Below are 27,132 nucleotides of genomic sequence, written 5' to 3'. Positions count from 1 at the left end.
TTCCGCATTCACTAGCTGGAATTCTGTAAAATGAAATTTGCACTCATCATCTACGGCTACTTGGTTATCCTGAACTCATTACAGTTCATGGAGGAAAGGAAGAATATATTATATTTTTTCCATTTGTTTGATGGTTTGCAGAGTAATGAATTGGTGCCCTATTTTTTTCTAATGTTCCATGTGTTTTATTTCCTTGCAGGTGGGGAGGGAGGGCCCTCTCTCTATCATGCACCATTATACACTTCTGAATTTTTATATATTCATTATGGTTCAGTCATCTCATTTCTTATTCTGCCATGTTGGTGTGCTGCACCCATTAACTCATCATTTACATTAGGTATGTCTCCTACTGCTATCCCTCCCCCCTTCCCCCACCCCACAACAGGCCCTGGTGTGTGATGTCCCCCCTTCCTGTGTCCAGGTGTTCTCATTGTTCAATTCCCACCTATGAGTGAGAACATGTAGTGTTTGGTTTTTTGTCCCTGCGATAGTTTGCTCAGAATGATGGTTTCCAGCTTCATCCATGTCCCTACAAAGGACATGAACTCATCATTTTTATGGCTGCATAGTATTCCATGGTGTATATGTGCTACATTTTCTTAATCCAGTCTATCATTGTTGGACATTTGGGTTGGTTCCAAGTCTTTGCTATTGCCAGGCCTGGTGGCTCATGCCTGTAATCCCAGCACTTTGGGAGGCTGAGGGGAGAGCATCACAAGGTCAGGAGCTCGAGACCAGCCTGGCCAACACGGTGAAACCCAGTCTGTACTAAAATTTAAAAAATTAGCCGGGCATGGCTGCTCGGGAGGCTGATGCAGGAGAATTGCTTGAACCTGGGAGGCAGAGGTTACAGTGAGCCAAGATCGCTCCACTGCATTCCAGCCTAGGCGAAAGAGCAAGACTTTGTCTCAAAAAAAAAACAAAAACATAAAGAAAAAAAAGGTGTGAACATAGGACGTTATGGAGGAGTCCCTCCTAACTTAGCTCTGGAGTGTCAAGAAAGATTTTTAGAGAAAATGATAAATAAGCTGAGACTTGATGAGTTGAAGTTATTCAGGAAGAGGAAGAAGAGTACAGTAGTGTTCCAGAAGAGGGGCCATCATGATAGGCCCCAGAGGGAAGAGAACAGAGAGCTTCCTGAGAATTGTGAGAAGTTCATTTGGAGCAGGAGCTTAGGGCAAGAGTGAGGATGGACACAACGCCTGAGGACAGAAAAATAAAAAGAGATGTCATACATATTTTTTGTACGCTGTTTAGACTTTCACCTAAGGGCAATGGGAAGCCATTCAAAGGATCCCGGGAGGAGTTACATGATCAGATTTGTGCTTCCGAAAGATTCCTCTGTTGTAATGGAGAATGGGCTGGAGAGGAGCAAGAGTGAAGGCAGAGAGACCAGCTAGGAAAACACTGTAGGAGCCCAGAACTGAGATAACTGGGCCTGAGCGAGTGACCATGGAAAGAAGTGGATGTTATCCAGAGATAGTAAAGGCACAATAAATAAGGCATGCGATGACTGGCTGGATGCCGGAAATGGTGAGGGAGAGAGGAGGCAAGCGTGATTTCCAGGACTCTGGCTTAGGTGATCTAGGGATAATGACATCATTCCCTGTGTTAGGAAGCACAAGACAAAAGTCAGGTTGCAGAGGGAAGATGCTGAGTTCTCTTTTGAATATGTTGACTTTAAGGTTCCTAAGAGACATACAAAAGATGTCCAGTGGATACCTGTGTTTGCAGACTTAACCGTCAGAGCAGGCAGATGAGTTAGAGGTATAACTGTGATAGCCACACATACAACACAGAGTTAGGGGAGGCAAAGAGGGCCGGGCGCGGTGGCTCGCACATGTAATCCCAGCACTTTGAGAGGCCGAGGCAGGAGGATCACCTGAGGTCAGACCAATCTAACCAACCTGGCCAACATGGTGAAACTCCTGTCTCCACTAAAAAATACAAAAATTAGCCAGGTTTGGTGGCGGGTGCCTGGAGTACTAGCTACTTAGGAGGCTGAGGCAGGAGAATCTCTTGAGCCCAGGAGGTGGAGGTTGCAGTGAGCCAAGATTGTGCCACTGCACTCCAGCCTGGGAAACAGAGTGAGACTCAGTTTCAAAAAAAGGAGAGGCAAAGAGGAGAGAAAAATCCCCCATGCAACTCTATCATACATCATCACTTCTTACCTATATGGCTTTTGACTTCCAATAGCAGGACTGAACTCACTAGCATAGAAGGGATCTTGTAAAAGGGTAGCTTTCTGAAAAAGGAAAAAGTAGAAATTGTTAGAATTTTTATTTACTGAAGATCAATTCCCCCACCTTTAGTCAATGTTATGTATCTATTCTTTAAGCCTCCTATAGTATACGATTTGTTTATAAAACTCATTTATTGTTTAATAATACCACAGGGAATTTTTTTCTTATCTAGTTTTTTAAAAGTTTTAAATATAATACTTGCTCATTATAAAATGAAATTATTTAAGCCGGGCACGCTGGCTCATGCCTATAATCCCAGCACTTTGGGACGCCAAGGCGGGCAGATCACGAGGTCAGGAGATCGAGACCAACCTGGCGACCACTGTGAAACCCCATCTCTACTAAAAATACAAAAAAAATTAGCCAGGCGTGGTGGCGGGCGTCTGTAGTCCCAGCTACTCAGGAGGCTGAGGCAGGAGAATGGCATGAACCCGGGGGGCGGAGCTTGCAGTGAGCAGAGATTCACACCACTGCACTTCAGCCTGGGCAACAGAGCGAGACTCTGTCTCAAAAAAAAAAAAAAAAAAAGAAATTATTTATCAAAATCACACAGTTTAGATAAAGTAAAATATAAAATTCTCTGTTTTTCCCTACCCCTTCCATCCCACTACACAAAATGTCTGATCATGAAGCCAGGTACCATGGCTCGCACCTGTAATCTCAGCTACTTCGGAGGCTGAGGCAAGTGGATCGAAAGAGTCCAGGACTTGGGGGCTGCAGTGAGCTATGATTGTGCCACTACACTCCAGCCTGGGCAACAGAGCAAGACCTTGTGTCTAAAATTTTTTAAAGTATCTATCATCTGTTTGGTTTAGGTCTTTCCAGGCATATAAAGACATATGAATTATAAACACATAAATTTATAGTATTTATATATTTTTATAATATATATTTAATCCTAAATTATATCACATATATTAATCTGGAACTTGATTTAACTGAATATATGGTGGATGGTTTTTCATGTCTGTGTATATAGATTTACCGATTTATAGCCCGGCGCAGTGGCTCACACCTATAATCCCAGCACTTTGGGATTCCAAGGTGGGCGGATCACGAGGTCAGGAGTTCGAGACCAGCCTGGCCAACATGGTGAAACCCCATCTCTACTAATAATACAAAAATTAGCCAGGCATGGTGGCACATGCCTGTAATCCCAGCTACTCAGGAGGCTGAGGCAGGAGAATCGCTTGAACCTGGGAGGCGGAGGTTGCCGAGATCACACCATTGCACTCCAGCCTGGACAACGAGAGCGAAACTCTGTCTCAAAAAAAAAAAAAAAAAAAAAGAGATTTACCAATTTACTTCAATTTTTTTTTTTTTTAGGAGACAGAGTCTCACTCTGTCACCCAGGTTGGAGTGCAGTGGCATGATCATACCTCACTGCAGCCTCAAACTCCTGAGCTCAAGCAGTCCTCCTGCCTCAGCCTCCTGAATAGCTAGGACTACAGACATGTTCTACCATGCCAGGCCGATTTTTCACTTTTTATTTTTTAGTAGAGATGGGGTCTTGCTATGTTGACCAGGCTGGTCTTGAACTCCTGGCCTCAAGCGATCCTCCCCCCCGAGCCTCCCAAAGTGCTAGGATTACAGGCATAAGCCACTGCATCCAACCAGTATCAATTCTTTTAATGATTATTTAGTATTCCATAGCATAGATATACAACACTTTTGTTGACTGTTTCCTTATTAATGGAGTTATTTTTCCTTAAACCTTCAGTGTTGCCATTTCTCATTTATTCTGGGTCCTCAAAATAGTCATACAGTGTTCAGCAATTTCTCTAAATAATCTTTTATTTATGTTGAAGCTTAAGACAGGTCAGAAGGAATTTCTCAAATGTTGTTGATTTGAAACTGCAGACAAGCTTTTTTTTTTTTTTGAGACGGAGTCTCACTCTGTCAGGCTGGAGTGCAGTAGCGCGATCTTGGCTCATGGCAACCTCCGCATCCCGGGTTCAAGCGATTCTCCTGCCTCAGCCTCACGAGTAGCTGGGACTATAGGCGCCCGCCACCATGCCCGGCTAATTTTTTCTATTTTTTAGTAGAGACGGGGTTTCACCGTGTTAGCCAGGAAGATCTCGATCTCCTGACCTCCTGATGCGCCCGCCTCGGCCTCCCGAAGTGCTGGAATTGCAGGAGTGAGCCACCGCGCCCGGCCAGCTTTTTGTTTTTTCTTTTTTTTTTTTTTTTTTTTTGAGACTGAGTTTCACTCTTGTTGCCCAGGCTGGAGTACAATGGCATGATCTTGACTAACTGCAACCTCCGCCTCCCAGGTTCAAGCAATTCTCCTGCTTCAGCTTCCTGAGTAACTGGGATTACAGGCACCCACCACCACAGCCAGCTAATTTTTGTATTTTTAGTAGAGACGGGGTTTCACCATGTTGGCCAGGCTGGTCTCAAACTCCTGACCTCAGGTGATCCACCCGCCTCAGCCACCCAACCTGTCTTGTGCTTAATATCAGAGTGGTGTAGTGGGTGGATGGTGGCAGGGAAGATATGTGCTTTTTCTTACTACTTTTGTCATTGTTCTACGTTTTTTTGTGTGTGTGTTTTTTTTAAAGCAGCCTTTCTTCCCTCCCCAAATATTTACGTTTTCCTTAAATCCAGAATTTTAATTTAGGGTATCCCATATTTAGCTTTGTAGCAGCTATCTTCACAAATTATGTACTACTGAAGATAAAGGGATTGTATTACTCTTTTAATAATTACTTATTTTTTAAACCAATTCTAATAAAAAGGTCCCTAAATGGGAGTTCTGACTCTGTCCCTAAAGTTATACAACCTTGAGTAAATCACTCAAAAATGTGTTTCAGCCAGGCGTGGTGGCTCACGCCTGTAATCCCAGCCTTTGGGAGGCCGAGGTGGGCGGATCACCTGGGGTCAGGAGTTCGAGACCAGCCTGCCCAACATGGCAAACCCCGTCTCTACCAAAAATACAAAAATTAGCTGGGTGTGGTGGTGGTGGGCACCTGTAATCCCAGCTACTCAGGAGGCTGAGGCAGGAAAATCACTTGAACCCAGGAGGTAGAGGTTGCAGTGAGCCGAGATCACACCACTGCACTCCAGCCTGGGTGACAAGAGCAAAACTCCATCTCAAAAAAAAAAAAGATTGTGTTTCAGTTTCCTCATTTATGAAATAAGGACTTAACCTAGTGATTTCTAGATAAATTTATCTGATCCTACAACAAGGTCTCCTCCATCAACCCACTTTCAATAGCACAGCTAAGCAATACAGAATCATACTGACAACGTTGAACCTTACCTGAGGTCTTTGTCACCCCAGCAACTGCAAAAGACCACCTGCTCACACATATTCCAAGATAAGTCCTGTCTCCCTCCTTCTTCGTGACTTCCATGACCCACCTTACCTACCTCTACAAAACCCCAGGTGTTTTTTTGTTTGTTTTTTTGTTTTGTTTTTTTGAGATGGGGTCTCCCTCTGTCGCCCTGGAGTGCAGTGGCGCAATCTCAGCTCACTACAACCTCCGCCTCTGGAGTTTAATTGATTCTCGTGCCTCAGCCTTCCAAATAGCTGGGATTATAGGCGCGCACCACCACATCCAGCTAATTTTTGTATTTTTTAGTAGAGACAGGGTTGCACCATCTTGGCCAGGCTGGTCTCAAACTTCTGACCTCAAGTGCCACCTCGGCCTCCCAAAGTGCTGGGATTACAGGCATGAGCCACCATGCCCATCCAGAAACTGCTCATTAATGAGCATTTTTCACTATTGCAATCGCCTAAATAAAATCATCTCCTTAATTGTTCAGTACATTTTGTTTTTCACAATATTATTAAATTCCAAGGCTAAATTTCCAAAATGGGAGGTAAAGGAGGGAGGAGGGCTTGTTTGCTCTAAAAAATAAAAATATAAAAATTCAGGTTAAGGTTAACTTAGGGCGACACTTACTATAATATAATTGTTCCATGAACTTTTTAAGTGCAGAAATATTGATGAGGTTGTGGAAATAACATACAAATGAAGTTCTGACTCCTTTTTCTCTAAATTTGAGTTGCTCCGTGAAGGGGAATCTAGGAGGGAATTTCCTAAGTAAAACTCATTTCCGTTCCCATTGCACTTGAAAGGAATTTCACTTATGGAGTTGTTGTGATCTGGAAGTCCCTGGGGTTCTTTTGTGTTTGTTGTGCAAGATGGCTCGCTGACAGCCTTGCCAGTTGTTGGTGCAGACTGAGAGCTCCTCCTGGAGGGGGAAGGTAGGGGTCGAAAGGCACCTTGGCCATGAAGGGACAGCTTTTTGAGGCCTGGACGAGGACAGAGAGTTGAGTCCTTGGATGGTGTACTGCTCTCCTGCTGGTCCCTGTCAGGTAGAATTTAGTGTTAAACATGACATGCAAAATTTCACAGTAAGCAACAAAGAGAACCGGTAGTTTAAGACTGAACACAAATGTTTTCTCACAAAAGGAATGCTTGTTAAAACAAGGAAGTCATTGAACCTCGCTGGTAATAACCCATTGACTAGAGGAGATTTGATACTGCAATCTTTTAGTATACTTTTCTGTTTTCAGAAATAAACTGTATTTCTGAAATACATTTTATTTCATAGAATGAAGCACTTGATATATTGAAAGCATTGTGCCTGTCCTTCATGGAGCCCTGATATTTCCACTGAAAGGACTTTTTCATTCTAGTTTTGAAACCTGATTGTCCTTTAATTGTACATTGCTAATGGATCCTATAAAGAAAAAAAAATTCAAATAGGGATATGAAGAGAGGGGGTTTGTTTGTTTGTTTGTTTGAGACAGGGTCTCACTCTGTCACCCAGGTTGGAGTACAGTGGTGCGATCTGGGCTGTCTGTAACCTCCACCTCCCAGGCTCAAGTGATCCTCCCACCTCAGCCTCCTGAGTAGTTAGGACTACAGGCATGTGCCACTATGCCCAGCTAATTTTTGTATTTTTTTGTAGTGATGGTGAGACACACGACTAGCTGGATTTCCTAGTCCAACTAAGAATCCCTAAGCCTAGCTGGGAAGGTGACCACTTCCACCTTTAAACACGGGGCTTGCAACTTAGCTCACACCCAACCAATCAGATAGTAAAGAGAGCTCACTAAAATGCTAATTAGGCAAAAACAGGAGGTAAAGAAATAGCCAATCATCTATCGACTGAGAGCGCAGTGGGAGGGACAATGATCAGGATATAAACCCAGGCATTCGAGCCAGCAACAGCTACCCTCTTTAGGTCCCCTCCCTTTGTATGGGAGCTCTGTTTTCACTCTATTAAATCTTGCAACTGCTCTCTCTTTTCGTCTGTGTTTGTTACGGCTCGAGCTGAGCTTTCGCTCGCGGTCCACCACTCCTGTTTGCCGCCGTGGCAGACCCGCCACTGACTTCCATCCCTCCGGATCCGGCAGGGTGTCTGCTGTGCTCCTGATCCAGTGAGGCGCCCAGTGCCGCTCCCAAACCGGCTAAAGGCTTGCCATTGTTCCTGCACTGCTAAGTGCCCAGGTTCATCCTAATCAAGCTGAACACTAGTCACTGGGTTCCACGATTCTCTTCCGTGACCCACGGCTTCTAATAGAGCTATAACACTCACAGCAAGGCCCAAGATTCCATTCCTTGGAATCCGTGAGGCCAAAAACCCCAGTTCAGAGAACACGAGGCCTGCCACCATCTTGGCAGCGGCCTGCCATCATCTTGGGAGCTCTGGGAGCAAGGACACCCAGGTAACAATGGGGTCTCACTATGTTGTCCAGGCTGGTCTGAAACTCCTGGGCTCAAGTGATCTGCCCACCTCTGCCTCCACCTCCCAAAGTGCTGGGATTACAGGCCTGTGCCACTGTGCCTGGCCTGAGATTTTTTTAAATGATGTTTTCTTTAATTCCCCTCCTGCTAATACTCTTCTGATTTTCCCAATAGCATCGGCACTTTTTTCAGAATCAATGCTGTGTCCTTTACTTTCCCTATTCTCTCCAGTTCACCATGACCTTTCTTTACTTTGCTGCACAAGGAAACAAGTTGGAGAAACTAAGAAGTCACAGAGTATGGTGAGACCTAAATTCCAGTCCTGGCTCTGCCACTTAGTGGTTATGTGACCTTTGTTAAACAAAGTTTATGAGAGGCCATTGTTTTCAACTAGCCTCCTGCATGAGGCCCCAGCAAAACAGACCAAAACAGAAGGGAGTCCCTTGTGCTTAGTACCAGTAATCAAACTGAACTTGGAAACTGACCAGTTTTCCAGAAGAACAGATTCCACTCACCCTCAGTCAATAATGAAGTAGTGTCCTCTGTTTTCACCCTATAAGAACAGTAACTTTGAAACAAGCAATCCAATTTTTATCTCGTTTCAGCTTACTTCAGCCTTTCTGTGCCTATAAAGTCAACCTCCTCTGCTCAGCTTTTCAGACCACTTCTTCCAATTCTAGAATCACAAATAAAACTAAATCTATGCTTATTTTGTCTTTTGACATCTTAGTGGACCCAGGACTTCATTTCCTAATTTTAAAATAGAAACAATAATAGCACCCATCTCATAAGGTTTCTGTGAGGATACATGCAATGAGTTTGCAAAGCTGGAAACAATATGTGCAAGCTATTACTATTACCCTGTATTGCCTTCAGTTGATGGTTTATCTTTTTTTTTATTTCAATAATTTTGGGGGGAAGTTTATCCTTTTACATTGTTATCTTCTCTCTCCCATAAGATTAGAACCTCCACTATAGTGGAAAACTACTTTGTTTTGTAGAGATGGGGGTCTCACTACATTGCCCAGGCAGGTCTTAAACTCCTGTCCTCAAGTGATCCTCCTGCCTCAGTCTCCCAAATTGCTGGGGTTACAGGCATGAGCCACTGTTCCCAGCTTGAAATCTCTCTTTTATTTTTACAAACTTAAAAATTTTTTGTAGAGATGGGGTCTCACTATGTTGCCAGGGCTGGTCTCAAACTCCTGGGTTCAAGCAATCCCCCTGTCTCAGCATCCCAAAGTGCTGGGATTACAGGTGTGAGCCACTGCACCCTGCCCCAGCCTACAATTTCTTAAGTGGAATTTTTAACTCATTTATTTTTTTAAATTCTCTTATTTCTTGGTGAATACAGTAAAACCTGTAAATACAGCTTTAGAGCAGACCTCTAAAGTCTGCTTTAGCTCAGTTGCATGCACTTTGATATGTATTGGCATTAAGTTCTAAGTATCTTTTAATTTCCTTTATTATTTTCAGCAGTTTGATCATGATGTGTTTGGGTGTGGAATTTTTTTGAGTTTGTCTTTTTGGGGGTTCACTGAGTTTCTTGAACCTGTAAGTGTATATCTTTTGCCGAATTTGGAGAATTTTCTGTCATTATTCCTCCAAATACTTTTTCTTTTCATTAATATTTTTTACATTTATTTAATTAATTATTATTAATTATGTGTTCCATTCAGGATTTTTACTTGCATTCAGTAGAAAAGGTGGAGGAAAGTGTGCTTACTCCAGCTTGATCTGAATCAAAACCTTCTTGATTAATTTTATTAATATCAAAATTAAAATTATATTCAATAAAGACACCACATAGATAAAGCTAACAGGTAGCCAACAAAATGGGGGGGTGATATTCGTAATGTCTAAAACCAACAAGCAGATTAATATATAGAGTGTACAAAACAATTCTGCTCCTGACTATATATGCAGTGAAAAATTTCAAACAGGTATATAAAGGGAAGGCAGAGAGAGGCGAAAAGGAAAAGAAGATAGGAATAAAAGGATGGAGGAGAGTGAAGAGGAGAGGAAGAAAGTATATTGATTCTACCTCAATGGTCAATCTTTTTTTATATTTTAATAAATATTTGTTAACAGTAATAAACTGAGAAAATTGTATTAGTATATATTAATATATAAGAGAATATATCACTGGGCATGGTGGCTCACACCTGTAATCCTAGCACTTTGGGAGGCTGAAGTGGGCAGATTGCTTGAGTTCAGGAGTTGGAGACCAGCCTAGGCAACGTGGCAAAACCCTGTCTCTATGAAAAATACAAAAAAAATTGCCTGGGGGCTGTGGCTCACGCCTGTAATCCCAGCACTTTGGGAGGCTGAGGTGGGTGGATCGTTTGAGACCAGGAGTTCAAGACCAGCCTGGCCAACATGGCAAAACCCCGTCTCTACTAAAAATACAAAAATTAGCTGGGCATGGTGCCACGTGCCTATAGTCCCAGCTACTTGGGAGGCTGACACACGAGAATCGATTGAACCTGGGAGGTGGAGGTTGCAATGAGATTGCACCACTGCACTCCAGCCTGGGTGACAGGGTGAGACTCTGCCTCAAAAAGAAAACACAAAAAATTAGCCAGGCATGGTGGTGCGTGCCTGTAGTCCCAGCTACCTGGGGGACTGCAGTGGGAGGATCACTTGAGCCCAGGAGGTTGAGGCTGCAGTGAGCTGAAATCTTGCCACTGCACTCCAGCCTGGGTGACAAAGTGAGACCCTATCTAGAAAAAAAAAAGAGAGAGAGAATATATCTATTTAATATTTTCAGTTTAGTTTGAGAAATATCAAGAAATAAAGACTTAGAACAAATACTGGAGTCTTTGAATCTTTTCTCTTGAGTTTCTAAACATCCTGGATTCATACATTTACACACATAGTATATTTAAATAAACACAGGACTTGGTCCTATAATAGAACTAGAACAATCTATTGTATAAGAAATTCTTAGAAAATTAAGAATGGTACCTCATGCCATATTATTACACAACAGCATTTTTATTTTTTAAATAGTACAGTATTACTAGTGAGAGTAGAAAAAGAAGAAAGCCCCCTGGGGGCTTGATCAAAGATTCTGAGGATGCTGAGTAGTGATTATTCTGTGATTGACTTACTGATCATCAGCAGTAATAAAAGAGCTATGTTTTATAATAATACAGACTCACTATGTGCCACACAGAGTTTAAGCACCTTATATGTACATGATTTAGCCCTTACATATTATGACTGTGGGATAGGTACTATTATGAGCCCTTCCACCTATGAGAAGAGTTAAGCCTGGAAAGATTAAATAGCTAGCTTAAGGCGGAGTCAGGATTTGAAGTCAGCCAATATAGCTCCAGAGCCTGCATCTTTATCTACTATGAGAGAGGAATATGAGAGAGGTATTTAAAGGCCTGTTGTTTACTATCACCCTGAACAGTAATCATACTTATGCAAGTCTGATGTCCCAAGATAACAACATCCTTCTTGTGGCCTGTAGCTTCTCATCATTAGGCCTAAAAAATGGCACCTAGGAGGTGTTTCAAATCTCTGTACATGATAACATCCTTTAGTCCTCTACTTAGTGTTTTCTATCCCACCCTGCCTTTTGTTTAGGCTTCTAACTCAAATGTTTAATTACTGAGATGACAGTGCTAGAAAACTATGGTACAGTAGACCCAGCTCCCTCTTCACTCTCCTTGTTTGGAAACTACTCCTCTCCTCTATAAACAGAGCACACAGAAGCTGCCATGTTTTTAAAGACCCTGATTTGTCGGCTGTGGTGAATATTTTTCAGCAATGTGTCATTTATTCAAGCTGGGCAATCAGAGACTTTCTTCAGGATTTAAAAATTCAATACAAGATAGTGTGTGAGTTAGACTTTGTCTGGTGGTAGAAGCTGTAAAATGTGAATTTAAGACAGTCGGTGACTCGTGTGCTGCCCCATGGAGGATGTGGTGTTCAGGGAGAGAAGATGCAATTGACACACAAACATCAGAGAAGGAGACAGGGACTGAGTCCTGGGACACTCAAGCCCCCAGTTCCAGCTGTGTCTAAATTCCGTTCTCACCATTCCTACATTCCCAGGATTCCATTTCTAAACTTTACTGAGTTTGCTCACCATTGTATTAATACATTTAAAATAGAACACAGAGCCCAGCAATTCGAATATGCCAGATTAGACTGACAGATAGATCTATGTCTGTATCTATATCTTTATATATTTCCATTTCTAAATATATCTGTTGAATGAATACTGAATTTCATGAGTTGACCCATTAATTCCAATAAATTCCCTTTTTAAATCTAAAATGCATTTCTGTCACTTTTAACAGAGTTTTAACCTCCACAGTAACCTAAAACAACTACTGCAGACATTTGCTTTTTTTTTTTTTTTTTTTTTTGCCTAAACAGGGTCTTACTCTGTCACCCAGGCTGGAATGCAGTGGTGTGAGTAGCTTGGACGAGAGGGACATGCCACCAGCCCAGCTAATTTTTCTTTTTTGTTTGTTTGTTTAAGAGATGGGGTTTCATCATGTTGCCCAGGCTGGTCTTGAACTCTTGGGCTCAAACAATCTACCCACTTTGGCCTCCCAAAGTGCTGGTATTACAGGCGTGAGCCATCATGCCCAGCTGCAAACATTAACTAAAAAGCTCTTTTATTTTTCTAAATTGGAGGAAAACAATGGAACTGTCAAAGTATCCTAGAAATGTGGGGAATTACATGCTGAAATGAAGACTTGACTCTGGGAGCATGTGGATGCCTATTCCTAGAACTGCCCCTCCCTCAATCCTTCCAATTACAAAGACCATGTTAAGAATTTCACTCAGTGCCTTGCTAGAAGGCAGAGCCCTCCCCGCAGAAGCTCATAAGTCACATTCTTCAGGGCAATAATGGAAATACATCAACTCTGTCCAAACATGGTTTATTATTACATGGATTTAGAGCAAATCACACTCCCACAAGCCAATATTATGAAAGCCAGGCTAGGTTGTAAAGAATATGATTATTCATTCAACAAATATTAAGCACCTAGTATGTACCAAGCACTGGGCCAACACTAGAAATATATCAGTGCACAAGAATATCTAGGTCCCAGCTCTCATGGAGCTTGCATTCTAGTGGGAAGACAGACAATAAGCAATGAACATGTAGTTATAACTTATGAAAGTGCAATGAAATCAACACAATAGTCTGATAAAGAAAACCTGTGTGTGTTTGTTGACAGGTAGCATACTTCAGACTAGGTGATCAAGCAAGAACTCTCTGGGATAAGGACATTTAAGCTGAGATCTGAAGGATGAGAAGGAGTGAGCCATGTGAAGAGTGATGTTAAGAGGGGTAAGAAGTTCAAAGATCTGAGCTGGAAAGAGTTGCAGTGCTCTAACTATTGATATGAGCAAGAGAAGTAAGAGATGAAGCTGCAGCGGTAGGCAACGGCCAGGTCTTGCAGGGATGTCTAGACATGGTAAAAGCTTTATTTGCTGTGCAATGGCATACCACTGAAAGGTTTTAAGCAAGAAAGGGACATTTGGAAAAGATCATTTTGTCTTTAAGGTGGATAATGGATTCAGGCAGAGGCAGACAGGTACTGAGAATGGAAGTGGAGAGCGTAGTTAGAGGTGTTGCAGAAGTGATGAGAGATGATAGTGGAGTTTTGGCAGTGGAGATAGAAGTTGATGGGTGAGTTAGAGACATATTATGAACTCAGGAGTTCCAATAATCCAGGGGAAGATTGATGTCATTGTAGATTATTTAGGCCAGCAATTCTCAAACCTTGGTAGCTAGCTAACAGAATCATCTAGATAGCTACCAAAAACAGATGACTGAATACTGTCCCTAAAGCTGAGGATTCAATAGCCTGGAGTAGAGCCTAGGAGTCTGTACTCTCCATGAGCCCTTAGGAGATTCTTATACATGGCCAAGATTGAAATAAACATGGACTTTTGCCATTATTCCAGGTCAGCTTTATTTCCACACCCCAGAAGATCTAGGCTAAGTCCTCACATCGCCCAGTCAGCATGTGTTAAGAGTGTAGACTAATTTCAAAGCAGTAACACTACATTAAGCAGCAGCAGTGGAGCTGGGCATAGTGGCGCATACCTGTAATCCCAGCTACCTAGGAGGTTGAGGCTTTAGTGAGCCATAATCACACCACTGTACTCGGCCTAGGCAACAGAGCAAGACCCTGTCTCAAAAAAAAAAAAAAAAAAAAAAAAAAAGAACAAAAGAAGAAGCAGCAATGAGTGTCCCAGATTCTGACTTTCTGATAAGTAAATTCAAACCCCTACAGTCTATTTAACTTTACACAGAAGGACTACTGGGGGAAAATAAGATCTCATATTCAATTGACTTCCCTAACTAACCTTGTATGGGATACTTAACTTTGTTAAGAAAGTTTTCTAAAAGTGTGTGGTTTTATCTTTTTGTAAAAGGCAGAATAGTACGCGTACATGAATCTTTGATAATTTAGGTCCTTCTGAACTTCAGGATTATCTTCATTAATATAGTCTGGAGCTGAAATTGACGAGTTGGCCTGAAACAGCAGGCTCCCAAAGGCAGAAGCCAAAAGAAGGGGCGACTTTAGTGCCCCCACTCCCTAGGATCTCCAATAGTCTTCCCCTGAGTGAGCCACCACAAATAAATATCTATGCCACATTAAAACAACATATCTGTGCCTGCTAAGGAAAAAAGAGTTTCCATCTACCCCACATAAACATACAGTCTAGGTAAATGAATTCCCTAATCTCCCATATTGCTGCCCCAAAGATCTTTTTTATAGAAATTCCAGAACCATCCCTGACTCCAGGAAGGATCTAACACCAGTCCAAATCCTCTTCTATATATATGGGTATAAACCTAAAATTCTACTAGTTTTTTTCTGCCTGTAGCCAAGATTGAGTAATACGGACTATATATACACTCCCACCTGAAACAACCAAAAATTGGACAAAATATATGCAAAAATAGATTTCAAGACACTAGACACCAGGCAATAAAAGACAATGAGCCCTGGTAGGTGGGAAATAATCAAGGTGAGACCTAATGACTGCTCCAGTTTACTGCCTTGAAAAAAGTCTCCAGGGCGCAGTGTAGAGAAGAGGGGGGTGATACATACTGATTGTGGTAATGGTTTCATGGGGAGATATATATGATAAAACATATATGCACAGTTTATTGTGTGTCAATCACACCTCAGTAAAGCTGTTACAACAAAATTCTACAACTAGAACTTCTTTCCTGGAGCTGCTGGCTTTCATGCCTGCTAAAATGGAAATCCTACCAAAGGAATAACCATTTTAAATCTGTATTATTAAATTATCACAGTGTTCTGGGCACGGTGGCTCATGCCTGTAATCCCAGCACTTGGGACCACTGCCAGCCGAGGCGGGTGGATTACAAGACTGGGAGTTCGAGACCAGCATGACAAACATGGTGAAACCCCATCCCTACTAAAAATAAAAAAGAATTAGCCGGGTGTGGTGGCGGGTGCCTGCAATCTCAGCTACTCAGGAGGCTGAGGCAGGAGAATCGCTCAAACCCAGGAGGCGGAGGTTGCAGCGAGCCAAGATTGAGCCACAGCACTCCAGCCTGGGCGACAGAGCTAGACTCCGTCTCAAAAAAAACAGAAAGAAAGAAATTATCACAATGTGGTATCAGTAAAAACCCAAACATAAAATGTACAGGAAGAGCAAGGATACTTGCTAGGTGGTATGGTTTGAATATTTGTCCCCTCCAAAACTTACATTGAAATTTAATCCCCAGTATGGCAGTATTGAGAGGTGGGGCCTTTAAGAGGTGACTGGGTAGTGAGGGCTCTGCCCTCATAAATGGATTAATCAATTCATGGATAAGTGGGTTAATATGTTAATGTGTTATCATGGGAATGGAACTGGCTTTATAAGAAGAGGAAGACAGACTTGAGCTTGCATGCCCAGTCCTCTTGCCATGTGATGTCCTGCACAGCCTAGGAACTCCGCTGAGTGTCCCCACCAGCAAGAAGGCTCTCAGCAGATACAACTACTTGACCTTGGCCTTCTCAGCCTCCATAACTGTTAAGAAATACATTCTTTTCCTTATAAATTAGCCAGTTTCAGGTATTCTGTGATACACAACAGAATACAGACTGAGATACTAGGGAAGGCTAGAGAGAGGACAGCACAGAGAACGGAGAAAGAGCATAGAATGGGAGAAATGGAAACAAATCTTGACCATTTGACAAGTGTGTTGAGAGCTGGAAGTAGCCAGGGTAGTTCCATGAAAATGCATGGTAACCATGGCTCATATTTACCTATGTAACAAATCTGCATGTCCTGCACATATATCTCAGAACTTAACATAAATAAAATAAAATTTTTAAAAAAGAAAATGTGTAGTGGTATTTTTTAGTTGCCACAATAAATGGGGAGCATTATTGGCACTTAGTGGACAAAAGCCAAGGAAGCTGAAGTTTCACAATGTGTGGCCCCATTCTGCACAGGTACAAACGGTACCACACAAATACCAGTAATACCCCTTGAGAAATCTGGCGAAAGGAATTCAGCTACACAGGCTGTTGGTTCCTTCTCCAGTGCTAGAATTTTAAAGGGTTCTCAATGAGCATTTTAAGCTGTGGTTTGCCATGCTAAATAGAACACACTAGACAATTCTGTCTTAGTAAGTTTTTTTGATGTTTAGGTTCAAATATAATCAGAACCTCCAAAGCCTTGAGAACACTGACAGGAACACAGAACTCCTTAACCTTGAACTTACTTAAGCACCTCTAAGAATATTAGTTACTGCAGCCACTGTCCAACAATTTTCTTATCCAGAATAATTGGCCCTAAGGTTAAAATTCTACAAAGCAAATTGGTAATGTGTTTAGGAAAAATCAACTTCCTAAGCCTTTTTTTTTTTTTGGTGAGAAAGGAAGTTATAATAATAATGAAATTTAGGTTTGGAAGAGACCTCATAGGTCCTCTTGTTCAAACTGTGAGGGAGGGTGGGAATGACAGAAAGTGCAGTGAGAAAAGGCCTCTCCCCAGCAAGCTAAGAAACACAGCACGGCCCACCACGGGTTTGTGAATATCCCCAGTTAGGATTTCACTTTTTCTGAACAGCATTTTGCAATGCTTTTCTAATCTGGTTATTTCCCCTTGCTATGACCTGTCTTTCTAGGATCCAATTCATATTAATTTTCCCTATGCCTCTATATCCCTTGACTGGCAGCTCCCAGAATCCTACACTCCCCTCTTCCTTCTAATATCTAAATAGAGAAAGTGTGTAACAGTATCACACTTTGGCCATGCACAGTGGCTCATGCCTGTAATCCAAGCACTTTGGGAGGCTGAGGTGGACGAATCACGAGGTCAGGAGTTCGAGACCAGCCTGGCCAACATGGTGAAACTCCATCTCTACTTAAAATACAAAAAATTAGCTGAGCTCGGTGGTGGGCGCCTGTAATCCCAACTACTCGGGAGGCTGAGGCAGGAGAATCACTTGAACCCAGGAGGCGGAGGTTGCAGTGAGCCGAAATCGAGCCACTGCACTCCAGCCTGGGCGACAGTGCAAGACTCCATCTCAAAAAAAAAAAAAATACAGCATCACACTTTAACTTAAGCAACTTAAGAAACTCCTTTTTTTTTGTCCAGGTGCGGTGGCTCAGGACTGTAATCCCAACACTGGGAGGCTGAGGTGAGCAGATCACTTGAGGTCAAGAGTTTGAGATCAGCCCGGTCAACAGAGCAAAACCCCATCTCTACTAAAAATACAAAAAAATAGACAGGCGTGGTGGTGGGCGCCTGTGATCCCAGCTACTCAGGAAGCTGAAGCAGGAAAATTGCTTGAACCTGGGAGGCAGAGGTTGCAGTGAGGACAGATCACACTGCTGCACTCCAGCCTGGGTGACAGAGCGAGACTCAGTCTCAAAAAAAAAAAAAGAAAAAAAGAAACTCCTTTTTCTCCTTTTTAAATTTACCCAGACTTCTTTCCCACCTTCCAGACTGAAATTTCAACTGCCAGATGAACTTCTCCACCAGATAAACCCACTAGGACCTCAAGCTTAACCTGTTTAAACCAGTACTTGAGCATGATCCCTTCTGACATCCTTATTTCTTTGAAGAGCATCACTGTTCAGTCACCCCAGCTGGAAACCACAGTAGTTTCTCCTTCCATCTCTCCTATTTCCATCAAATGTTAGTATTGTGGATTCTGCCTATGAAATGTCTCTTCCGTCCGTCCCTTTTTTTTTATTCTTGCTACCACTACCCCAGTTCACATTCTAATGACTTTCCACCAATCTCAGGTCTTTCCCTACTTCAATCCATTTTAAGCACAATCATCAGATTATTTTTCTGTAGTAAAGGTTTTTATGTCATTCTCATGGTCAAAACTTTCAATAGTTTTTCATATCCTGTGAAATGAAATGTAAAGTCTTCATCTGGACTTTTAAGATCCTTCAAAGTATAGGATCCATTTCACTTTCAGGTCCTATTTTCAATCCCACGGGGCTAACCCATGTTCCATTTCTTTTCTGCCTGGATCTCCTCTTCCACTATTCCTCCAGCTGCAGTGTCCCCATCTCTAGGTGCCCTATTCCTTTACCAACTGTCACCAGGCATCTTGACTTCTCCCCACAACTGAATATCATCTGTCCCCTCTTTAAATCTCTTTGAAAATTGCTCAGACTCATTCAGGACACTTAGCATGTGGACTATGTATTTTCTTTATTTGTGCGAATGCTGTATATCTTGGTTAGAATCAGCTTCTCAAGGACAGGATTTAGGAGTTACTCATCTTTGTATCCATCATAGGGCTTAACATAGTGCCCCACGCAGAACCAGAGCTCAACAGGTGTTTTTGATTTTAATTTTAATGAATTATTTATCTATATTGTGACATTTGTATGTTCAGTAATATATAGACAATTAGAAAAACTATACTATTTAACTGATTTGAATTGAGAAAAAGTTCTCTCAAAAATACCTTCTTCATTATTGCATATATCAGATTAATAGAACTCAGTCCAAAGCCATTAGTAGAGAAAAAACATTAACGAAAACAAGTTGCAATGTAAAAATGTTTTGGTTAGCAAGTTAAACACATACTCCAAACAACAATCTCACCTGAGAGGAGATTCATTCAGACTTCTGGGCTCTTTGCTTCTCCAAAAGGCAAGGCCATTCTTTTCTTCCTTGACTTAAAAAAAAATAGTTATTTGGTCATTAATTAAGTAATTTGATTGAGATTATGAAGAAGACCTAGTCACATGTACTGATTAAATGACTGCTCATAAATCCTCACAAAAATTGTAAGTCCAAAATTGTAAGCTGGGTAGCATGATGGAGCAGAAAGGACTTTGGCTTTGACATGAACATGCCCTTGGCCAAGCACGGTGGCTCACACCTGTAATCCCAACATTTTAGGAGGCTGAAGTGGGAGGATCACTTGAGCTCACAAGTTCAAGACCAGCCAGGGCAACATAATGAGCTGTCAACTCTACAAAAAATAGAAATATTAGCTGAGTGTGGTGGTGTACATCTGTAGCCCCAGCTACTTGGGAGGCTGAGGATGGAGGATCGCTTGAAGCTAAGTGGTTGAGGATGCAGTGAGTTATGATCACACCACTGCACTCTAGCCTGGGTAACAGAGCAAGACCCTGTCTCAAAAATAAAAAATTAAAATTAAAATTAAAAAATAGGGCCTTTTTGGAAGTGATTAAGTCACTAAGGCTCTGCCCTCATAAATGGGATTAGTACCCCTATAAAAGGTTGATGGGATTACCTTAGTCCCACTGCCCCTCCCACTATGTGAGGACATAGGATTTGTTCCTTCCGCCATGTGAGGATGCAGCAAGAAGTTGCTATCTCTGAAGCAGAGAGCAGCCCTTACACTGAGTCTGCTGGTGACTAGATTTTGGACTTCCAGCCTCCAGAACTGTGAGAAACAAATTTCTGTTGTTTATAAATTACCTAGTCTAAGGTATTTTGTTATAGCAGCAGGTGCAGGATAAGACAGTGGTCCGCTGTTATTCTGTCTTTCCAGCCTCCCCCTTTTTTGAAGAATTGCTCTCTTCCTATAGTTACCATGAGTGTCCTCATCCTTAAATTAAAAAAAAAAAAAAGAAAGAAAAAAAAGACTTTGCTCCTTCCATGAAATGAATGATGCTTAAGTTTCAGTGCCCCTGGCCAGGTGCGGTGACTCACACTTGTAATTACAGCACTTTGGGAGGCTGAAGCAGACGGACCACTGGAGGCCAGGAGTTCGAGCCCAGCCTGGCCAACATGGTGAAACCCAGTTTCTACTAAAAACACAAAAATAGCCAGTCATGGTAGTGTGGGCCTATAGTCCCAGCTACTCAGGAGGCTGAGGGAGGAGAATCACTTGAACCTAGGAGGCAGAGGTTGCAGTGACCCAAGATTGTACCACTGAACTTCAGCCTGGGTGGAAGAGTGAGACTCCATCTCAAAAAAAAAAAAAAAAGTTTCAGTGTCCCTCAGTGCATGAGTTCCTTCCAACGTCTTAGGAGAGACCCTAAAAATTTGTTCACATGGCCAAATGTTTTTATAAGAACTGCAAAGAGAATAATCCACCTCTTCAACCACAATAATTTAAGACCACAGGCCCTTCTTCCCACTTCAATTTTTCTTCTATCTCACTTCCTCTCTTGAGAGTGGCTGTAGGCACTCTGTATTTGTGATTTCTTCTGTCCTGATTTCTTTGGAGTGCTGTGGGCATTGTATTTGTACAATGTAAAACAGACGTCTTAGTTATTTCAAGGGGGGCTCTCCAAATTGTATGAGTTTCAGTCCCCATAAAACCTAGATCCGCTCCTGCCCTAGCCATAGGTGATGGGTCTAGAGGTAGACTGCTGACCCAGTCTGGGCCAATCAATGTCTTGCCCTGGATTTGTGATATTTGTTCTTGAGAGACAGGGCTAGAAGTCTTTGGAGCTGGCTGGACCCTAGGAAGAGGTCCTGGCCAAGCTGCTCAGGCCCCAGAACAGGCACCTGGGTTCCTGGTCTTTCACTATTTGGCTCTTTTGTTTCCCTTTTGATTCCCTAGGAGACTCCAAAATCTTCCAACAAATTCCCCTTGACATTAAGATAGGCAGAATCAGTTTTTTCTATTTGGAATTTAAGAAACTTTAAGACCCCAATCATCACAATCACTTGTAAAAGTAGGTATTTCACAAATAATGGTACTAAATGTGATACAAATAATGCGTTTGTATATTGCTGGAATTAGGTGGAAGCACTTATGACTCATCAATCAGACAGGTTTGAGCCCATCTCCTACTTCAGATCACAGATTACAGAATGTCTAGGAGGTAAACCACTTGGTCCTGGTGATACAGCAATACCAACCCAGGGATCAAGCAGCTTGGAGGAGAACAGGAAATATAGAGCACATCACTGCTGGCATGCTGGAAAGGAGGATGAGATCACCGAGGCTTATCTGTTAGGATATTAGTGTCACCTGCACAATCATCCTGTAACAGTCTTAAGTTGTCTCTTAAACCTCATTCCATCCAAATTCACTAACCAAACTTGAATTCTCTCTTTTTTGTGTGAGGTCATTAAAAAATTGAAAAAAAACAACTTTAGTGTTCACATCCCTGCCTCTTTCTATGTTAGCTTTATTTTATTTATTTATTTATTTATTTATTTATTTATTTATTTTATTGAGAAGAGTCTCACTCTGTCGCCCAGGCTGGAGTGCAGTGGCACAATCTCGGCTCACTGCAGCCTCCGCCTCCCTGGCTCAAGCAATCCTCCCACCTCAGCCTCCTGAGTAGCTGGGATTACAGGCACTCGCCACCATGCCTGGCTAATTTTTGTATTTTTAGTAGAGATGGAGTTTCACCACTTTGGGCAGGCTGGTCCCAAACTCCTGATCCCAAGTGATCCACCCACCTTGGCCTCCCAATGTGCCAGGATTCCAGGTGTGAGCCACTGTGCCCAGCCTATGTTAGCTTTAAATTTCACTTTGTAATAATGGTCTGGAGAATCAGGATCATCTGTGCTCTCCACTCAGAAATAAAGTACAGTTCAGTCTATTTCTGCACTTGGTGGAAAGTCTGGTCTCCTGGACACCAAAGACCAGAGTCTGGCAGGTGTAAGGCAATAATGACAAAAGAGCCTGAGTGCAGAGTCATCTGTTGCTGTATTCTCTAGTGTGCATGTAGCAGTTGACACGCTTCTTCAGTGGCTTGGATAAGAATTCCTTCAGTCATTTAGCACAATGCATATCTGATGGAATGCTTGGTAGTACAGGCCAGCTGAAGAACATTTTTAGAAGGGACACTACAAAAATAATACATCTGCTTTCTCTATTGCAAGAGGTTCAGTTATATTCATAAAGTCCCATTCTTGTGGGGAAGATTGTCAGGCTTCCATATGTAAAAACTATCCATGAAACCTGAGAGACTCATCAGTTTCTTGTGCTTTTGCTTTTGCCCTACATCATTGGTTTTAGAAAATATCTAGGTTTTACATTTATTTTTAAAAATTACACACACACACACATATAGTTGTCCCTCAGTATCCATGGAAAATCGGTTCTAGAATCTCCCTTGGAAACCAAAATCTGAGTATGCTCAAGTGCCTGATAGAAAATGGTATAGTATTTTCATACAACCTATGCATACCCTCCCATATACTTTAAATAATCTCTAGATTACTTATAATACTAACTACAACAAAAAATGTCATGTAAATAGTTATACTGTATTGTTTAGGGAATAATTACAAGAAAAAAGTCTGTACATGTACAGCACAGATTCGATTTTTTTTTAGTATGATTTCAATCTTCTGTTGGCTGAATCTATGAATGTGGAACTCACGAATATGGAGAGCCAATATTCACTGCAGCTCTAGAATAACAGAAAAGATCTTAAAGGCTTTTGTGGTATTACTAAACTTTGGTTCAGTTTAGATTTCATTAAACTATGTTTCAATCTAGTTGGGGATTCGTCTATTTAATTTTATGCCAATATTTCAAAATATACCACTAAAGCCTGTAAGGTCTTTTCTGTTTTTCTAGAGCTGCAGTGAATATTCGAAAACACTAGTTACCTGTGTCTATTTAAATGTAAACTTAAATTCAGTTATTCAGCAGCACTAGCCACATTTGAAAAGCCCAATGGCCACAGGTAGCCAATGGCTACTGTATTAGACATGATTAGACAAGATATAGAACATCTCCATCATTGCCAAAAGTTCTGTTGGGTAATGCCGTTCTAGAATGTACCTGAAACTGAAACTAAGTGGTTAAGAACCCAATCCATTCAAGAGCTTTTGTGGCCAGGCATGGTGGCTCATGCCTATAATCCCAGCACTTTGGGAGGCCGAGGCGGGCAGATCACCTGAGGTCAGGAGTTCGTGACCAGCCTGGCCAACATAGAGAAACCCCATCTCTACTAAAACACAAAAATTAGCCAGGTATGGTGGCAGGCGTCTGTAATCCCAGCTACTCGGAAGGCTGAGGCAGGGAGAATTGCTTGAACCTGGGAGGCAGAAGTTGCTATGAGCCGAGATCACGCCACTGCACTCCGGCCTGGGTGACAGAGTGAGACTTCATCTCCAAAAAAAAAAAAAAAAGAGCTTTTGCTACTATTACAGTTCAATCCTGTCACTCTGTTCCCATCTGCATTGTTCATTTAGAGTTTAATAACCGTCCTCTTTTAACCAGCATTTAACATCTAAATGTAAAAAGTACAATTCAGGTATGGCATGTTGCCTCACACCTGTAATCCAAGCACTTCACGAGGCTGAGGCAGGAGGATTGCTCGAGGTCAGAAGTTTGAGATCAGCCTTGGCAATTCAAAGTGCTAATTGTGGCCCATATAAGAACATATGTATACTAAAAAGAAAAGCATCTTTTCCTCTATATATTCAGAAAAGTTGGGTCTAATTAGGAATCCTGTTTAAAATGTGATAATTTAAACTAAGTATTTTTACTAGAAATGATTTCCAATGTTGAGCTTGCTTTGTTCAGTTGACCGAGTTGATTGGACCATGGGCACCTGTATCACATGACAAAAATATCCCCTAGGCTTTTTTACCCAAGAGGTTTGGAGTTAGTCCTAATAATTACCTTTATTTAAGTGCTCAGTAGTTATTGTGTGCTGCTGCTCTAGGCATGACATCATCATTATTAACATATTAAACATTCTAGAAATGACTATTGTCAAATAGATGGTCGAGTAGGTTGCTTCAGGACACATATTGCAGAATGTCTCTGAGGTGAACAACTGGGGCCCTAGATATATAGCAATACCTGACTCAGGGAACAAGCAGCTGGAAGAACAGAAAACACACAGCATTACTGTTGGCATAATGGAAAAGGGGAGTGTTTTCTATCTTGTAATGTAACTGGGGCTCCTTGTGACAGTGGCAGTTTTGTGTTGTCAAAAGCCCCCACGCCCAAGTGTCAGATGGTACTTTTGGGAACGAAAGTAGAGAACAGGTGGGGGCAAGTGTTATTCTATGAATAGCCCTGCACATCAGCACAGGACAAACTCTTCACTAATTTTAATTTCACTTGCAAAGTTTCTAGGAATTTAAATGTCATCAAACTTCGATCTGTTTTACTACATTATTTGCATATGTGTTTTTCTTTTCCTATACACGTTGAAGGAAAAAAAAAGCCAAGAATAATTATGCTTGTGGACAAGGATAAATATGCATTTAAGGTAACCAACCCAATTAGATACCCTAATTAATGTGACAGGAGACCTGGTGAGCAACCAGGGATTTGATAAACCTGATAATTACAACTTCTACAAACAGTTTCCATGCCACAGTATGTCAGCATGGAAAGGTGCTCATCCATGAAAGTGTAAAAACACCACACAGTTTTCTTACACATCGTAGCTCTGAGTCCGACTTTGAATAAAGTCTAGTGGACAAGGAATGGGCTGAATGTGCTGGCCTAGCATGTGTAGCTAGGCAGACAAGCTGGATGCCAGAAGTAGAAGGGCCTATCCAGCTCCTCGGACCTTCATCCTTCCCTTCTCCCTCTATGCTAAAGATTCAATCTTAAGGGCTGACTTCATTAAGTCAGCCACCCCAGCTGTGTACCCTGCCCTGTCCACCTTATTTCATGTAATACAACAACTCTGTGAAGCTAGTAACGGAGATGAGGAGACTGAGACTCACAAAGGTTAAGTGACTTGCTGAAGGTCACACATCCAGGAAATGTGAGAAACAGGATTCAAACCTGGGCTTAGTGAAATGCAAAGTCCATGTTCTTTTTCTATGCTGTTCATCAACTCCCAATTACAGGGACAGATACCTTTAAAAGGCTCATATATCAATATATCTATATAGACGTAGATATACAGATATGTCTGAGCTGTTTTTACTCACTTCAGACACCAAGTGTGTGATTTTTTTCTCTTTCACCCAAAGCCAATTCTCTAATTCTCTAGATACCAACTGGGAGTACTACAATTCAATTCCATTCTGCCATTCACTACTTGGCAGTAGCACAGACCCCACAGGTTAAGGGCTCAGTCCCACAAACTGCCCTAACTTCAGATGCCAGTTGCAACTCCCAGGTTTCCACCTGTATTTCTGACCAACCAGCTATAAATCAGGGGCTCCCCATGAAGTGAACCAGAACATGCCACCCAAAATATGCCACTTTGGCATATTGGTTATTTTGACCTGAAGGTGCTTGAGAGACAGCAGATGTAGGAAAGGCTCTCTGACCTTTCTACCTTAAAACAGGACATAGACCAGGCACAGTGGCTCACACCTGTAATCCCAGCAGTTTGGAAGGCTGAGGCAGGTGGATCATTTGAGGCCAGCAGTTTGAGACCAGCCTGGCCAACGTGGCAAAAACCCAACTCTACTAAAAATACAAAAATTAGCCACGTGTGATAGTGCATGCCTGTAATCCCAGCTGCTCAGGAGGCTGAGGCACAAGAATCACTTGAACCTGAGGGGTGGAGGTTGCAGTGAGCTGAGATCACACCACTGCACTCCAGCCTGGGTGACAGAGCAAAATTCTGTCAAAAAAAACCCAAAAAACAAAAAAACACCAGGACATACACTTCCCATGAGAAAGGCAACCTCTTTATACCAGGAAGAGGAGAACATTCTTTTTTCTTTTACTTTTAGATGAACTGGAGGTGAGTCCTGATCATATTCCATGAAGCTTTCCACCATTGTGAACAATTAGGCAAGGCATTAGTGACAGAGGGGCATCACTGATAAATACAGAGCAATACTGGGGCAGTAAAGAGGAAGCTACAGAGACATTGTGTTTCTTCAAATATCAGAAGCTTCCACATCACAGCAGGAGAGCTGAGGACGAGCTCCACCTCCCGAAGGCTTAGTCCGAAAACTTCCTGTTGGCATTTGCCCTGAACAAGCCCCCCTGACTTCTGGCATCATCTGCTGGACTATGAGATCCAGCCGGCTTCCCAGGGTATTGGAAACCTTTATGTTTATGTCTCTACTAAAAATACAAAAATTACTCAGGCATGGTGGTGGGTGCCTGTAATCTCAGCTACTCAGGAGGCTGAGGCAGGATAATTGCTTGAACCCAGGAGGTGGAGGCTGCAGTGAGCCAAGATCATGCCATTACACTCTAGCCTGGGTGACAGAGCAAGACTCCATCTCAAAAAAAAAAAAAAAAAAAAAAAAAAAAGAATGATACAATGGACTTTGGGAACTTGACGGGAAGGGTAGGAGGGAGGTGAGGAATAAAAGACTACAAATAGGATGCAGTGAATACTGCTTGGGTGATGGGTGCACCAAAATCTCACAAATTACCACTAAAGAACTTACTCATGTAACCAAATATGACCACTAAAGAGCTTACTCATGTAACAAAATATGACCTGTACCCAATAACCTATGGAAAAAATAAAGAAAAATGAAATTCAAGTTTGAATACATCATTGCATTAGTTTGATAGGGCTGCAGTAACAATGTACCACAGAGTGGCTAAAAAAAAAAAATCAATTTTCTTTGCAATAGGATGCAACTGGAGAAACTGGTTGTTTTACCAAGGCTTTGACTGGAAGGGTGTGCTTCCCTTTAAGGAGTCAGGCTTGACTTGCAGAGCTAATAAAAGCCTCTTGGGAAACCTGGCCTGATACATTGTCTATACAGTCCCCACACAGGGTTCCTAATTTGTGGTGAGTAAAGAATGTCACTTTCTAACAGATCCAGGAACCCCATGCTCTTGGGACCTCAAAAAGAGAGGAGTTTACTCA

General features: G+C 42.0%; 1 protein-coding gene across 2 annotated transcripts in view; it reads right to left on the bottom strand.

Annotated features, from left to right (window-relative positions):
• Nucleotides 1-27,132, bottom strand: part of C11H12orf56 (chromosome 11 C12orf56 homolog) — a 99,572-nt gene that overhangs the window by 38,013 nt on the left and 34,427 nt on the right. The window contains exons 3-5 of one of the 2 annotated variants that reach the window (XM_003252725.3): nucleotides 19,028-19,100; nucleotides 6,152-6,560; nucleotides 2,172-2,245 (exon numbers count right to left, since the gene is read on the bottom strand). In XM_003252725.3, the coding sequence (XP_003252773.1) occupies nucleotides 2,172-2,245; nucleotides 6,152-6,560; nucleotides 19,028-19,100 (556 nt within the window). The remainder of the gene's footprint in view (nucleotides 1-2,171; nucleotides 2,246-6,151; nucleotides 6,561-19,027; nucleotides 19,101-27,132) is intronic. The other variant, XM_003252724.2, reaches the window with a different exon arrangement.

Source organism: Nomascus leucogenys, chromosome 11 (assembly GCF_006542625.1).
Source record: "Nomascus leucogenys isolate Asia chromosome 11, Asia_NLE_v1, whole genome shotgun sequence".
NCBI lineage: Eukaryota > Metazoa > Chordata > Mammalia > Primates > Hylobatidae > Nomascus > Nomascus leucogenys.
The sequence above is the reverse complement of the archived record's forward strand: the minus strand, read 5'-3'. Positions and strand labels throughout refer to the sequence as shown.